Raw genomic sequence first — 16,688 nt, 5'->3', positions numbered from 1 at the left:
ATTAATTAGATAATTCAAAGAGGATCGAGTCATCATCAGTTTTCTACAGATACATAATCAAAATGTTGAAGTGAGTACATTAATAATCTAAATCGATAATATAATCTTATTGTCATCAGCTGACCTCTAGCCTCCACTTTATATTCTGTACGGGCGTGGTTTGTTCGAAGGGGCAGTTCTGCACGGACAATGGACACGACGTATCAGCCAATCAGAGGCCGTATCAGACGGATTCGACGAGGGCGCTTCACCGAGGGAGCCAATGAACGCAGAGAGAGGGCGGGACTTGCATGCGACGCCGCTTGCTGCCGGGGAAACGGAGTAGTGACGGCGTACAGAATTGTGCCGGTGGACTAGAATCTCCCGCCATTTCGACAAGGAATTAACCTCTTGATTGATCCAGGTTACTTTTTCCCCCCGTAACACTTCCTAACGCTCTTATCTGATAACGAGAAGCTCCGACAGTACGAACATGCCGCGAATACAGCTGATCAAACGAGAACAGGCCTAGTTTGCAAAGACTTGTGACTGTAACAGCGCGCCAGACCTCCCGCTGAACTGAGCTTTGGCTGTTTGCCGCGAGTTTGATTTCGGTGTGGTTCGCGTCCTTTCATGTTCATCTGGAGGAGGTAAAAGTTTCCCAACTATACCGAGAGACGAGTCCGGCAACCTGTTCTACACCCAAGGGATTGCGTACAAGCAGCATGAGGCCGCTACAAGAGGAGAGGAGGAGGATGCGATGAAGCGGGCGGCAAGAAGCGCTCTGTTATTGTTTTGCAACCAGATAGCGATCCAGCCTGCTAGCTAGCCAGCTAGCTGCTACACGTTGAGAGCCGGGCCTGCCGGCGGTAACGTGAGACGTGCTCAGATATTCCGGGACTCTTGGATACATGCTAAGGACAGACTATTGTTTATTATTGTTCTAGTTTGTCGCCAGAAGGTTGAATCTGAGCGTGGGCGTCCCGTGCCGTCTGTGGATTTGAGATGGCCCCGCTGTTAGGCCGGAAACCGTACCCACTGGCTAAGCCGCTAGCCGAGCCACCAGGCCCGGGAGAGGAGGTCTACATCATCGAGCACACCAACGAGGCCTTCAGGAACAAAGAGTATCCTTCAACACGGTGCTGCTGCTCAGCCTCTTCTGGTCGAGACCGCCGGCACACAGCAGCCTTATAACTGAGTGAACACCGCTTTTATCCGAGGCCGGTCACATGTCGGCCACCGTGGGTCTGACTAGCGGCTCGTAATTTGATGTTACCTGACACTTTGCCCACATTCAGCCCGCATGTCCACAGTTCACACTGGGTGACGAGCGTGCTAGCTAGCTAGCTATCGTTCCGCTTTGCTAATCAGCTCCATTGTAGCGTTAGCTGCCTGATTCCCAATGCTAACACAGAGGTACGATTGTCGTACGGCACATGGCTCAACTCTCACGTCTAGTTCAAACGTAGAGAGTTGTTCAGAGGCGTCCTTTCACACTGTGAGCCTTTTACGGCCCCGCTGTCAGCTACCAATGCTAGCGGAGTTAGCCAGCACGTTGCTAACGTTAGCTCCCCCGTTATGTCACAATAGCCCGTCGGCTAATTACAGTTAGCCTTAGCTACCGGTACATTTGTTTCTTCTTATTCTTCTTTTGTTTGTTGTTTAAGTTTTCCAAGAGAGAGGACGACAGTTGAGTGGTGAAGGTTTGGTGTTTGAAGGAGATCTTTCTGGGTCGATATCGCGGTGTAAAAGTTTTATCCGCTTGTTTTGGTGTTTATGTGAAAACTTTGAACGTCACCGGTCCTGAACTGAAACCAGCTATGACAACTCACAGTGACACACTAAAAACTGCTCTTTACATGTGTTTATGGCAACTTGTACATCTGCTACAACGTGTTATAAGTTATTGTAAGTTTAGACTTCTGCCAACACATCGCTTTGTTATCCACTAGACTGTAAAGACCTTATTTAACATCAGTATCTCTATAATCACTGCTATGTGAAGATGTGAAGCACAGGCCTTCAACCAGCCTTTCCACAGAAACCCGTCCAACGCAGACGATTTGTAAATGTCGTTCACTTTACTGCTGTGGTTTTTACAATCAGGGAGAGGAAACTTTTTACTCCAGAAGTGTGTTTTACTTTTCCCACTGGGCTCCGGTTCATCTTAGTGAGCCACAACTGTTTTTCCAGCTTTCCTCACCATCATTATTCTTTCCCAGCAGCCCCCTAACTTTTCCCCCAGGTTTACATTATTTAAACCCTTTGTACACTTTATGTACATTTAGATTTTTATTATGAGATTATATGTGCGTTCTGGCTTTCAACCTCAACCTATTACTGACACCAGTTACACTAATGTGTCAACAATGGACCACGTATGTCTTGCTAGTAATTAGCAAGCAAATGGTTAAATGAGGAGGAACAGTTTACATGCGACTATTGTAATTTCCTTGACAACATGTTTCCAGAGAGTATGAGGCTCGTGTACAGCGGTATAATGAGCGCATCTGGACATGCAAGAGCACTGGAAGCAGCCAGCTCACACACAAGGAAGCATGGGAGGAGGAACAAGAAGTCACTGAACTGTGAGTATTTCATCCTGTGTGTGTGTGTGTGTGTGTGTGTGTGTGTGTTCACGACTCCATCCAACTAGTGAATTAAGGGTCTTCTTTGCTGACTACAGTCCACCTCCTATATAGATTTTGTATAGGCTGTGTGTGTGTATCATTAGATGTACAGAAATACAGATTATCAGAAGCTCTGTAGTATCAGGAAAGGGCTATACTCTCCCAGTGAAGGTCACAAGGCCCGCTGCTTTGCTATGATTGGATAAATCTAGTGCTCCTCCTCTTATTCTATTTAGAGGGTGTGTGTGATTGAGTCATCCTTGAATCTGCAATGGTCTGGGGAGAGTTCCCATATCCTGATCTGCAAAAGGAAAGGGTGGAATCATTTTTTAAGAATAGTTTAACTGATCTCTTTCAGTCCACTTAACACCAAAAAGGTGTATGTATTCTATAATGTACATGTGCTGTCAGCAAGAGCAAGGTGGCCCAAAGAGATGTCACAGCACAGAGCAGTGCTCAGCTGCCCAGAGCTCAAGTCACTTAGGATCACAAGCTGTATTTAAGCTCTTGTCTAATCATATCCACTGAGAGATTTTACTCCCCCTACTGGTCACTCTCCGCCCTTTGTTATGCTGTTATTCAACGTTCTTGTCCCTGTGATGAAAGAAATCCAAACAATGTGACAGACCTTATGTCATGAAGAGAATAGATCACACCCATGATTAAATTTAATTTATGTCTGATGTGATAACAGTGTCTCATTTTACATTGTATAAAAGTATGAAAACATGATGGAAATGCAAGATGCAAACTATATTGTACTTTTATTTGGACTAACCACTTTCTGTGTGCAGGCTTCAGGAAGAGTATCCACAGTGGTTTGAGAAACCGGTTCTGGAGATGGTCCACCACAACACAGTGTCTTTAGACAAACTGGTTGAAATGGCCTGGGTGGAAATCCTCACCAAGTATGCTGTGGATGAAGAATGCGACTTCCTGGTCAGTTTTACTCCTTAAATGTATAATCCTGGTTATGTAAAATTTGGATCATAGGCAGCGACTCCTGTGTTTTTTATTCCTTGTGTTACACACAAGATGACACATTAGATGACCGTAAAAATGTTTTTGTAGTTTTAACAATACATTAGCTATATGTAAAATTATTGCTCACTGTTTACTAAAGCATATTACACTTTTTAGATTAATATTTGGTAGGGCTGAAATATTTTAATAAAAGAAAAATGTGTGACAAACAGCATTATAATGAAGTGCTTTAGTGTCACAGAGATGCCCTTTCCTACAAATCTTGTTTTCCTGATGTAAAAAAAACATTTGTTGTGTGGAGACGCCAACAAGTGTCACATCAGGATTTTAATCTTTTTTTTTTTTTGTAATAATGAAAATTGCTATACAAAAATGATTAATCCCACTAATCGTGATTCCCATGGTTATTATGATTTATTTCAAAATAATCACAATATTAGTTTTTTTTATTGTTCAGCCATATTATTCTGCTTTGGCAGAACTTTGGTTATTAAAAATTGTGATCACTCCACAGGTGATTTTAATGCAGTAAGGTTTGGCTGATGACGTCACATTAATGTAAAATCTAACTGATACCCATCCTCAGTGGTAGTGCAGCAGTAAGCAGGTGTTTAATTGAAAGCTTCTTCTTGATGTGGACTTTTCACTTCAGGTTGGGAAGGACAAAACTTTGCAAGTGAAGGTGGTAAAGATCCATCCCCTGGAAAACCCAGAGGGCGAGACAGCGGAGAAGAAGCTTGAAGGTGCCTGTGACTCTCCATCCAGCGACAAGGAGAATGCAAGTCAGGAGAACCAGAGGAAGGAACCTCCTCCCCGAGAGGAGGAGAACAGGAGAGAGAGTCTCAGTGAGTACCAATCAGTGCTTAAACAAACAGAATTTTTGAATGGATAAAACCACACATGTTGTAGAATGATCAATCAATTTCTAGCCGCAGGACAGGTGGTTGTATTGTTTGATAAAAGCAGGACCAGAATAGTTGGTTTTTGTTTAGTGAAATAGGTAGAAAGTAAAAACATTTAATCTTTCAGTTTTAACCACTTTTTTCTGTTTTTTGCATTATATTGTTTTCTTACTATCAGGTGACAGGGCACGACGTTCACCAAGGAAACTTCCCACTGCCATGAAGGAAGAGAAGAAAAAATGGGTGATGCCCAAATTCCTTCCTCACAAATATGACGTGAAGCTCATCAATGAGGATAAGGTGTGTATCCTGTTGTCAGCAGTCAACAAAAAGTGTATAAACTATTTTTCCTTCCTGGTCCCAGATAATGATTAGTCTTGTTTTGAAAACAATGACAGTATATCACTCTTCTGTAATTTTTTTTGTCAGCCATGTCCATAACCAACCTGGTTCATGATCTTTTGAGGTCTACACAGACTTTTGACACTTGGTCTTGCCCACTGATTTCTCTCATAGGTAATCAGTGATGTCCCAGCAGACAGTCTCTTCAGAACAGAGCGCCCTCCAACCAAGGAGATCATGCGCTATTTCATCCGGCACTATGCTCTGAGGCTGGGAATGGGAGAGAGTGCTCCCTGGGTGGTTGAAGATGAACTGGTGAAAAAATTTAACCTGCCCAGCAAATTCAGTGACTTTCTTCTTGATCCACACAAGGTAATTTACTCATGGTATGTTTTTGCACTTTACTTGATTTAAAAGAAAGTAGTTTGTTCTTTGCTCACACTCTGTTTGCCTAAAGTTTTTAGCAGAGAATCCCTCGGCAAAGCGTAAGAGCTTGTCATCACCAGAGGGTAAACCTAGCAAGAAGCTGAAGGCATCTGAAACACCAGATGAGGATTCAGGAAATGAGAAGGGAGAGAAGAAAAGGAAAAAGAAAAAAGACTCTTTGGGCATGCCCCTTAGTCCGACCATCTGGGGCCACATGCAGGTTAGCTGGCTTGTATGCACACCATCATGTCTAAGATCTTATTTGAATGTTGTGGTGTGTATATATCTTAAAAGTCAAAGCTTTGCTTAATCGTCTTGTGTTGTCTGTATTTCAGAAAATAAAAATAAACGGCTCCCCACTCAAGGTAAAGAACTCGGGAACCCCAAAGAAAGGTGATGGCAAAGGCTCGGCTCCCTCCACTCCAAAATCAGGCAGAAAGTCTGGGGACAAGAAAGAAGGAAAGAAAAGTGGAAAGAGCAGTGACAAGAAGCTCAACATCCTCAAAGCTTCTAAAAAGGACGGTAAAGCTGGTCCTAAGACACCTAAGATGAAGCAGATGACTCTGCTGCATCTGGCTAAGAGCACCCCGGCTGGGAGCCCCAAGAAGAGAGCCCGTAGTACTGGCATGGGTACGCCTAAACTGGGGAAGCCACTGCACCCTATGGCTCTCCATCTCCTTCGTTACTATAAGGAGAACAAGGGCAAAGAGGACAAAAAGAACTCCCTTTCCTCTCTCATCTCCAAGGCTGCAAAGACCCTGTCCCCAGACGAGCGGGGCAGGTTGCCGGAGGAGCTCAAAGAGCTGGTGCAGAAACGTTGGGAGCTACTGGAGCAAAAGAAGCGATGGGCAGCCATGAGTGAAGAAGAAAAGCAGGAAGAGATGAAGAAAAGGCGTGAGGAACTCAAAGAGAAACTGCGAGAAAAGGCCAAGGAGAGACGTGAGAAGGAGATGCTTGTCCGCCGCGAACAGTCACGCAGATACGAGGACCAGGAGATAGAAGGCGACAAGAGCCTGCCCACGTTCAAGCTTGTAGACATGCCAGAGGGGTTGCCCAACACCCTGTTTGGTGACGTGGCTATGGTCGTGGACTTTCTTCAGTGCTACGCAGGCCTGTTGATGCCGGACGACCAGTATCCCATCACAGCAGCGGCTCTGATGGAAGCGCTGGCCGGAGAACGGTCCGGTTTCCACTACCTGAACCGTGTGCTGGTGGTGTTGCTTCAGACGCTACTGCAAGATGAGCTGGCAGAAGGATACAGTGAGCTCGACATGCCACTATCCGAGATCCCGCTTACCATGCACTCGGTGTCGGAGCTGGCACGGTTGTGCCTGCGACCATGTGACGCTCATGGTGAGGAGAGCGGCCAGGACTCAGAGGACTCCGGAGGTTTGGGGGGCTTTGATGATGTGGTGACCAGCGAGTTCTTGGATAAGCTTGACACAATGGAGGTGTTCGAGCTGAGTCCTGAGGAGAAGGTCAACCTGCTTGTGGCACTGTGCCACCGCATACTCATGACGTACTCCGTTGAAGACCACGTTGATGCAAGGCAGCAACGGTCAGCTGAGTTGTGGAAGGAGCGCCTGGCAATGTTGAAAGAGGTCAATGACCGCAAGAAGGCTGAGAGGAAGATGCGAAAGGAGATGGAGGTTAAAGGTAGGCGGGGATTTCCACAGAGCTCTATCTATATCTATCTATGTTCAGATTATAGAAATATCTTGAGTCATTACACTTTTATTAACATCCCCAAAATGTAGATACAAGCTGATGCCAATCATTTTAAATTTTTTTTCCTGGGCTCAAAGGTGAGAAAAAAAAAGAGGGCGGCGCTAAGAAGGAGATCAAAAAAGAAGTAAAGGTGGAACCAGAGCCGGAGCCAGAGGACATGATCAGCTCAGTGAAGAGCCGGCGGCTTATGGCCATGCAGGCAAAGAAGGAGAAGGAAGAGCTGGACAGACAGAACAAAGGTAATTTTTGTAGCAGCAAGTGGAGCAGATGACTCCTCAAAATTTGCTTTTTTTAAACAGATATATGATGGTTAAATGACAAGCTTCAGTGCACATATGCAGTGCCATTGTGTGATACATCAGTTTTGATGTTGTTCTCTCAGTACTTATTTGTTACTGTAATTTTCCCCTTAGAGCGCATGGAGAAGGAGGCTGAAGAGGAGCGGATGCGTAAACAGAGGGCTGCTGCAGAAAGGGCCTTTCAGGATGGTATAACCAAAGCCAGACTTGTCATGCGTAGAACCCCACTGGGTACCGACAGAAATCACAACAGGTCAGGACTGCACAGACATGTTGAAAGAAAGAAAGAAGAAAGAAGCACAAATGTGTGTATATAAATCTAAAATATTCTCTTATAACCATGGTTTGCTCTGTTTTTTCTTCAGATACTGGCTTTTCTCTGATGTGGTTCCTGGTCTTTACATTGAGAAAGGCTGGGTGCACGAGGGCATCGACTACAGCTTCACTCCTCCACCTGAGGAAAAACCTGCTGAGCCTGAGGTAGAAGAGGAAGAGGATGGTGTGTCCACCACTACTCATGATTCACAAGGTACCTAAAGTTATCCTGATCAATATGTTGTGTGTTGTGTTAAAATATTTAAAAAGTTGATATTGGCTGAAATCTCATCCCTTTTGAAGTTGATGCCAGCAATCCTCTACAACCCTTCTTCAAATGAATGTCTTGTTTTGTTTAGTCATAATTTTTTTACTTTATTTAACTAATTAACCATTTATGTTGTAGGAGCTGAAAAGGATGATGGCAGCATAGATGGTGCTATTAGTGAGGGAGCCCAGCAGGGAGCAGTAGCAGACGTCTGTATAGAAACTACTGTTCCCAAGCAGGGACAGAACCTTTGGTAAGAGCTTTGATTTTGTCTTTATTTTTTTTTGTCTCTATATTCTCTTTAATTTTTCTTTTTACACAATCGTTTATTCATATTTTTATGCCTCTCAACACAGGTTCATATGTGACAACCCAGCTGAGCTGGACGAACTGGTAGAAAGTCTTCATCCTCAGGGTGTTCGAGAGAGTGAACTGAGGGCGAAGATACAAAGCAGGTGCGTGCACTCATTATAAGAGATACTTACTTTAACAAACACGAAAGCAAACCAGCAGTAGCAAACTTTTAGGCTATGGAAAAGTTTAGAAAAAGTATGGACAATGTTGTTAAAAAAGAGTAATATGAAGCTGAACACAAAGCTGTCCCATTTCCTGTTTCAGATACCAAGACATCCTCCACTCCATCCATCTGACCCGTAAGGCCAGAATGGGCCTCAGGACCTGTGATGGCCATTTAGAGCTACTCAACTACCTGCGCAGTGACATCCAGGAGGTCGCCTCACGACTCCATAAAGGAGGCCTTGGATACCTGGATGACGACAAAGACCTCAAAGATGAGGTGATTAGTTTGTCTGACTACATACAATATTAGTAGCCTTGAAAGTTCAACACTGAAGGAATGGATAAGATCTCTCCCTTTCGGGTTGAGTGATCATGTGCAACCTTCTTTCAACACCTAAAATATTCACTCTTGTCAGGCTGTAGGAATGAAACTTACATTTAAGGATGAATTTAAGCACCTGTTTGATTATATTGTCACTCTTGTGTAAGCAGATGTTTTATTATTAAACCGTGAAGTATGCATGTCTGCATTTAATTGCACTTTATAACTGTTTAAATGTTTCATCCTCTTCTCGCAGTTGAAAGACACGGAGAGCTTGAAAGACTTTGGCGAGTGCATCATCACCATTCAGGCATGTGTAATTAAAAAGTTCCTGCAGGGATTCATGGCCCCCAAGCAGAAGAAGAAGAAAAAGCACGGAGGGGAAGAAAGCAGCAAGGCCGAAGAGGTGGACGAGGAGAAGAGGCTGGCGGAAGAGGCAAGGGTAGGAGAACAAAACTGCCATGTTCATGAACATGAAGAAGCAAAATGAAATCTGTCCATGAAACACACTGACACATAACACATTAATATAGATGGAGCTACCACTTCTTTGTGTAAAGTTTTGCTGAGTTTAAAGAAGTCTGTGCTCTTTCCTCTTAGGTAGCGACAGCGGTAGAGAAGTGGAAGACTGCTATTCGAGAGGCCCAGACCTTTTCCCGAATGCATGTCCTGCTGGGTATGTTGGACGCCTGCATAAAGTGGGACATGTCTGCTGAGAACGCTCGCTGCAAAGTCTGTCGCAGGAAAGGTAAAGATGGTCTTCAACTGCTGTCTCACAGAAAAGAATTTTTTTTTTTTAAACCGATGACTTTCAGCTTCTTAACACATATACATATATGATCATGACATTAATACTATGAACAAACCCAAAAACACTTTTGACTCTTTAAATGGAGATATTTATTTTCTCCAATGAAAGACTATTGGCAAGCCTCTCAAAAAAAAACCAAAGACCCTTGAACTAATGCAAATACATGAATCGGGATTACAAACTGAAAAAGTGTATTCCAGAAGTAGTTTAAAAAAAAAAAAAAAAACCCCCAAAAAAATATATATATATTTATATATATATTATATATATATATATATATATATATATATATATATAAAAATAAAAAATTGATGCACTGACACAAGTTAGATTCAAACATTTCTATTTAAACGCAATCTGAAAAAGTGCATTCCTATTGAAGCTCGTGCTACTTTTACCTCCTTGTGGAACTTGCTTGGAACATTTGTTACAAATAACAAGCGACCCGCCTTCTTCAGAAACTTTGAAAAAGTCCCACACAATCGACGCCATGTCTGCTTTCAAACATAAGCACGCTGTGCTGCATTCATGGTGTGACAGAAATTCCCTGTTCCCACGTTTGCTAGTCGTTCTTTCGGCCTTTTTAAGTTCATGTTTCTATTGTTTCTGTGTAACGTGTGGGAAAAACACTGTGGATATCAATTCAAGTCAGCAACTACCAAAATTATGACCGAGTTAACGAGGACTTTTGCGACATGAGGGGGTATTCTTGAATTTTCCCAGTCAGAAAGAGTTTTTCTGATTATGCCAACGTCACTTGAACGCAGCATTCACTGCAGCCCATTCAGGTCTCACAGTGGGAGCGGGGCACTGCCGTGCTGACAAATTTATATATGTTATCGGGGCTATTCGTCATGATATCGAACTTATCGGAATGACGTAACAATTTCCTGTTATCGGTCCGATAATTATCGTGCACCCCTAGACAAAGTATTTGTAGCCAATTAGATCATTCTGCCTTTATAGATCTTTCTCAGTAAACACTCAGTCCTTACTACATGTAACTCATAATTTTGAGTTGCAGTTAGAGTGGAGCAGTGCTACACTACTACCCAATGCTCTCCTGCTCCCTGTCTAGAGCTCAGGCAGAGCCCATCTGTGCTGAAGTTGAAGGAGTCTAAGCCCAAATCCACAGGGCAGGGCAGCAGCGGCAGGCTCAGGACAGAACAGACTAGTGTCAGGCAGGTCTACATACAGAACCGGCAGCTCCGCAGGGCAACAGGTGAACCTGTAGTGATAAGATGACAATAAACAGATGCACAAGGAAAACATGCAAGACGTTTGTTGACCTTTTCAGATAATGAAGACAAAAAAAAGTGAAACAGGAAGAACAAAATGAGGGCATACTGAATACATTTTAGGTAAAACCATGGAATAGATTTAAACATAGCTCAGTTTTATGATGTGTGCTGATCTCTTCCAGGTGACGATGAGAAACTCATCCTCTGCGATGAGTGCAACAAGGCCTTCCACTTGTTCTGCCTGCGACCGGCACTTTACCGCATTCCAGCTGGAGAGTGGCTTTGCCCGGCCTGCCAGCCCACTGTGGCCAGACGAGGCTCCCGCTCAAGGTAACTGTCCACCTCACACTGTATTTCCTCCGTTGTCCATATAAACTGTTACATCTGGGTAACTATAGAGTTCATGTGTCCTTACTTAGAGGTTGACAATCTGTGAGCACACAATAGGGCCGTCAGTATGGTAAAAATACAATCCTATTGCAATTTATTTTGACAGCTATTACGATTGTAATATGATTCACGATTAGTTGGAATTATTTTTGGGTTCTGTACCAAACATGTTTCCTTACATCAGGAGAACAAGATTTGTAGGCCAGTGCATCTCTGCAGCACTACAGTACTTTTGACCTTTTTCATTAAGAAATTGCAGCTTCTGCGATTTGCATATTGCACTTTAAAAATCAGTGTAGACATAAATTATCCTGCTTTTTATGTTAAATGTCTTGTAGATTACTGATTTTTCTACTGGTTTCAAACTTCCAAAGCGGTACTTATTCCCCCCCCCCCTCACCATGCATATCCCCAGCCCCAACATTTACACTGAAGGAAAATAGCGAAGCAGTGGTGTTCTGCCTTTATCAATTCTGATTGTTAACCTCGTCATTGCAGGAACTACAACCAAGACACAGATGAAGAAGAGGATGAGGAGGAGTCTGAAGAGGAGGACTCTGAGGAAGATGAAGAGGATGAGGAAGAGAATGACTATAAAGCCATGGGCCACAGCTGTGAGTATCAGAGAAAGAAAATGAAGTCCAGGTTTTGCTAAATTGTCTCGGCTCTTAGACTGTTCACCCAGAGGGTTTTAACCAGGATACTTTGTGTGCTCCTGTCACACATCAGTAAACGGATGGTTATAAATGTGGTTGTGTATAAAAGTGGTCGTCTATCCAGGTTTTTATATGTACCAACTCAAAACTGGAATCCTTGTGTCATTACATTTTATTTAAAAACTATTGCTCAACAAAAGGAGATCTTTATCTTTATCTTTTTTGGATTTGGTAATCATTGAACACCTGGGTTGGTTTTGGAAAATGGAGCGTCCTTGATACCGAAGGTTGGGAATGAGAGGAATGCTGACGGGGAATTCCAGCCCCTGTCTCTATTGTCTGTGTGTTGTCATGTAGCGCAGCTCAGGTCTGGACCTTTTGCTTTGAAGCCATGTTTCACTCTGGCTTCACTCAGAGTATGTGGCAGGATGATCCCCTCTGTCAGTTCAAGCCTGCAGCTCAACGATTAAGAAAGTTATATGCATCAGTGCTGAATAGTTCCGGAGATAACTGCAATGCACTGATTATTTTTCTACTTTCTAGTCTGGGTCTGGGTTTGGTACAAATTAAAACAATACAATGGACAGTTAAGCATGAATCTTAATATCATAAGCAGAATTGGAATTTAACTGCTCTCACGGTGCACATAGCACTTGTCAGGAATAATTGATTAAATATTACTTTCTGCAAGTTGAGTGACATGAAAAATAAACAGAAATACATTTTGGTTACATAGCTAAATTTCCTGTACCCTTTTTTTTTTTTTTTTTTTTTAGTACAAAAGTGCTTTTTCCATTTTCCTCTGATCATCTCTCATTATTTCTCTACAGTGAGACCAAGGAAGAAAAACAAGCAGTCCTCATCCCGGCAGAAAAGTTCAAAAAGTAAATCCAAGAAGCCGTCGTCGTCAAGTAGTCAGAGCAGCAAACCGAGGACTGGCCCCAACAGCCCTGCAGACATTGATGAACTGGTAAGAAACCACCGGGAGACTCACACTTACAGAAGATACATCTTGCTTCTGAGAATAATTAAACAACACACTTAAAGTGCAGGCGTTCATCTATGTTTCAGAAACTTGTAGACATTTGTGATGAAACTGTTCATTGAGAGCACAGAATAAACTCAATGTTTCTGCAGGTGCGACAGAGTTCCCAGTCAGGAGTGCGCAGGCAGGCGCTGGAGCTTGAGAGGTGTGAGGAGATCCTCAAGAAACTGATAAAGTTCCGCTACAGCTGGCCGTTCAGGTGAGCTAAGAACATAATCTGTATATTTTGAATGTACAGTCAGTTTTATTAAGTACTCTGGAGCAGCATCAGCCACCATACAATGTTTAGAGCAGCTTATGTCAACTGTAAGCTTGCTGTGCTTAGTGCTTTGTCTGTACCACTGTGGAAACCAGTAGTGTGTAAGGTAACTGCCATGTCTTTGGCTCTTCAGCTGCAGTTGACTGTGACTATATTTAGATTATCTGACACTGGCTCACATGTTAACTTTCTATTCAAGGCAGTTAAGTTGCCTCACCTCTCCACAGTTTTCACACTAGCTGTATTTACCAAAGCCAGAGCTTCTGTGACACTCAAAAACCCAAATTAAATATATTCAAATTACAATATCCTTACGAAGAGTCACAGAGAGGTTAAGAGATACTGAATTAAACTCTGCAGTCTAACGCGGCCCTTATCTCATGCTCCTCCTGTGACAGAGAGCCTGTTTCCCCGGAGGAGGCAGAGGACTACCTGGACATCATCTCCCAGCCCATGGATTTCCAGACGATGCTCGGAAAGTTCAGCCAGGGCTCGTATCGCCACGCCCAGGACTTCCTGGAAGACTTGAAACTGGTCTTCTCCAACGCAGAGGAGTACAACCAGCAGGGCAGCACCGTGCTCTCCTGCATGGTCAAAACGGAGCAGACATTTACCGAGCTGCTCCAAAAGCTGCTGCCTGGCCTCAGCTACCTCCGACGGCGCTCACGGAAACGCGTCAGCCAAGCCCCGGCAACATCGGAGGAGGAGGGGGAAGAAGATGAGGAAGAGGAGGAGGATGAAGATCAGGAAGAGGAAGAAGTACCGAAGAAGAAGATGCAGAATGGCAAATCAAATAGGAAGAGAGTCAGAAACGGTCGGGGGCGGAGGGATGAGGAGAGCGAGAGTGAGGAGGAGGAGGAGGAGGAGGAGGATGATGATGATGGCAGGAGGAGAAGTAAGCGGACCTCTGCCACCTCAAGCAAGAAGGATTACAGGGAGCAGGATAGCGATGGCGAGCGGGACACACGGAGAACTCGTCAGCGGGGGGGCCGGGGCGATGCCGGGGGTGCGAGCAGCGACGAGGACCGGTCCAACCAGCAGCGACATTCCAAGAGACAAAAACGCTCATGAAGTCCAGGGTGCTCTTTCTTTTTTTTTTTTTTTTTTTTGGCGTCTCTTTTTTTGCTTTAAATTTCTGTCCCGCTCTTCTACAAATGATGAAGAGCCCTCCGTCTCCTCCTCCTACAGCCAGCGGGACTTAATCCTCAGAAGGACTTTTTTGTGTTATTAAATTTCTGTTCATATTTTGAAAAACGAAAAGAAAACTGATTTATATTTGTAACATGTTTAATATTGGTGATGCTTTTTTTTTTTCAACCAAGAAAAATTGAGATAATGGAGGGATCCTCATAGCTCTTAAGACTTTTGAATTTCAGTTCCAAGTTGACAACCTCTCACACACATACACAAGTGTAATTCAAGTCAAAATGTTGTCCTGTGAACTGCTTTGTTTCTACATTTGCGCTCCACAAACACCAGTACAGTGTAATCAGAGGCTTGTCGTCACTCGCGACACATGAGCCAAGCCGTCACTTTACTGCCGTGTTTCAGGATGAGTAAATCTAGCTGTAAAATGTTTGTCCCAATCACATCTCTGTCTCTCAAGTCATTGTGTTTCCTCTGACTTAAAGTACTTCTTGTTAAGGAGATGGTGTCCATGTAGCTTAAAACCTCTAGGAAGCCTGTCTTCGCTTACAAACTTGCTGACATGAATTATTCCTGTCACCTGTTAAATCTCTTACTTCTAAGCATCTCGACGCCAAGATTATCTCTGGTCAAATGCGAGTCTATAGATAAACACGATAGGATTTTAATAGCTGTAGTAAAATTTTCTTTTGTTTCCAAGCCCATCTTCAGATTTATTGTCAAAAAAAACTGGGTGGAGGTTTTCGCAGATCACACATCACATCACTTTGAGTGCTAAGAGACTTTCATCTCAGCTCCTGGTGCCAAGACGTTTTTCAAAAATAAGGGGACCCGACTTGGGAGTCTCATTCTTGGCCTGTAGAGCTGACCAGCCTTTCCTCCTCTGTAGTGCCCTGCCACTTTAAAAGAACAGGTACCTCAATGCTCCGTCAGTTTGCACTCCTCCTGTGTAAAGTGCACCTATTATGCCAGCAGCTGCAGGACCATACTTTATTGAAATTATGTGCATAAACATTTGTAAACAGTGTTTAAAACAACAAATGTGATGTTTGTTAAAGAAAATGGGCATTTTTGAATATTTGATATTTTTTGCACATTTTATTTGGTATTGTAAATGATAACTTGTTAGTTGATCTTAATCACATCCAATAAATTGCGAAGGTTTAAGCAGGGCTCTCCTAGTCTATTCAAAGAACATGTCAGAGTTTTTAGTTTTTTTTTTTAGTTTTCCACAGCAGTAATAGTTGAATTAGTCACTTGTACATTTTGTTAACAACGCCTAAAAGCCCCTCGAACGTGGGTGAAACCGCTCCTCGGGGTGCAAGTGAAGTTTCCCTGCTTGTCCTGGTTCGGACACCAGGTGGTGCTCTACTCCTGCACTTTGAATACTTTTTGTTTCAGCAGTTTTACAAACAATTCAGTGACAAAGTTGTCAGCTGGACCGGTGTTACACCTGACTCCAGCTGCTGTGTGCGCTCACTGGTCATGAAAGGATGGGACGGGACGGGGCGGGGGGGGGGGAGCTCACTGTTGTATTTTGGCTCTTCAGCTTGTTTTGTAATAACTTGTACACATCAGGCAGGAAAATTGACTTAAGTGTCAGTCACAACACCCACACAAAGAACCTTTCGACTGTGCAGAAGTTCCTGCAGTTTGTGGCGAGGTAACCAGACGTGTGTGTGTGTGTGTGTATACAGTATATACAGTATATACAGTATATACTGATGAGGCAGTGGTTGGTTTTCCCTTTTCTTTCTGTGCTGTGCTGTGCTGTGCTCCTGTGTTTCTCTAGTGCTGTTATCATCAAGACTTTACTGATTTCATTTGGCCACTGATTGTTTTTCCCCTTTCTATTATTTTTTGTTTTAATTCGGCTTTCCTGACATGATTAACAGTAGTTTAAAAATGACTGTTATAACTGTTTGGCATTTCAACGAACAAACAAAAAGGTGACTGCCCTTCTCAAGTTGAGACCTGACTGTAAATGTTTTCTTTGTTCTTGGAGGAACTGCAAAAGTCTTTTACATTTCCTTTTTTATATATATATTTATAGTCTCTAAAGCTGGGTTTGGGCAGGTTTCGGAGGATTCACATGTAAAGAATTTCCAATAAAGGCTATGGACGAAGACCGTAGTTCTCCCTGTTTTATTTGTGTTGAGTTGATGAGCATCCCCATTGCAGGACAGACGTCACTGCCATCTGTAAACTGTGTGATAAGACAATGAACAGGGAGGAACACGGGTTAGCCGTGACCACAGACTGATGTCTAATTTTACTTTTTAATAAAATGTCAGTTTTCATACTCTCTGGTGTAGACTCATTTCTCACAAACCTGCATCTTCACGTAGAAGCCAAGTAAGCTACAAATATGGCGCGTTGAAGCCAAAACTGACATTACAGGGAATAAATGGTTTCCTTATTCACAG

General features: G+C 43.2%; 1 protein-coding gene across 1 annotated transcript; it reads left to right on the top strand.

Annotated features, from left to right (window-relative positions):
• Positions 1 to 320: 320 nt before the first annotated feature.
• On the top strand, positions 321 to 15,429 carry baz1b (bromodomain adjacent to zinc finger domain, 1B). Its single transcript, XM_051399581.1, has 21 exons — positions 321 to 1,103; positions 2,451 to 2,567; positions 3,404 to 3,548; positions 4,246 to 4,438; positions 4,674 to 4,795; positions 5,012 to 5,209; positions 5,295 to 5,483; positions 5,599 to 6,919; positions 7,069 to 7,230; positions 7,405 to 7,543; positions 7,656 to 7,819; positions 8,012 to 8,126; positions 8,230 to 8,328; positions 8,492 to 8,669; positions 8,971 to 9,156; positions 9,315 to 9,462; positions 10,949 to 11,096; positions 11,655 to 11,770; positions 12,643 to 12,782; positions 12,950 to 13,056; positions 13,515 to 15,429. The coding sequence occupies exons 1-21, from the start codon at positions 985 to 987 to the stop codon at positions 14,185 to 14,187; spliced, it is 4,779 nt and encodes a 1,592-aa protein (XP_051255541.1). The 5' UTR covers positions 321 to 984; the 3' UTR covers positions 14,188 to 15,429.
• Positions 15,430 to 16,688: the final 1,259 nt, after the last annotated feature.

This window comes from Dicentrarchus labrax, unplaced genomic scaffold (assembly GCF_905237075.1).
Source record: "Dicentrarchus labrax unplaced genomic scaffold, dlabrax2021, whole genome shotgun sequence".
Lineage (NCBI taxonomy): Eukaryota > Metazoa > Chordata > Actinopteri > Moronidae > Dicentrarchus > Dicentrarchus labrax.
Note: the sequence above shows the minus strand (reverse complement) of the source record. Positions and strands in the feature narration are given on the sequence as shown.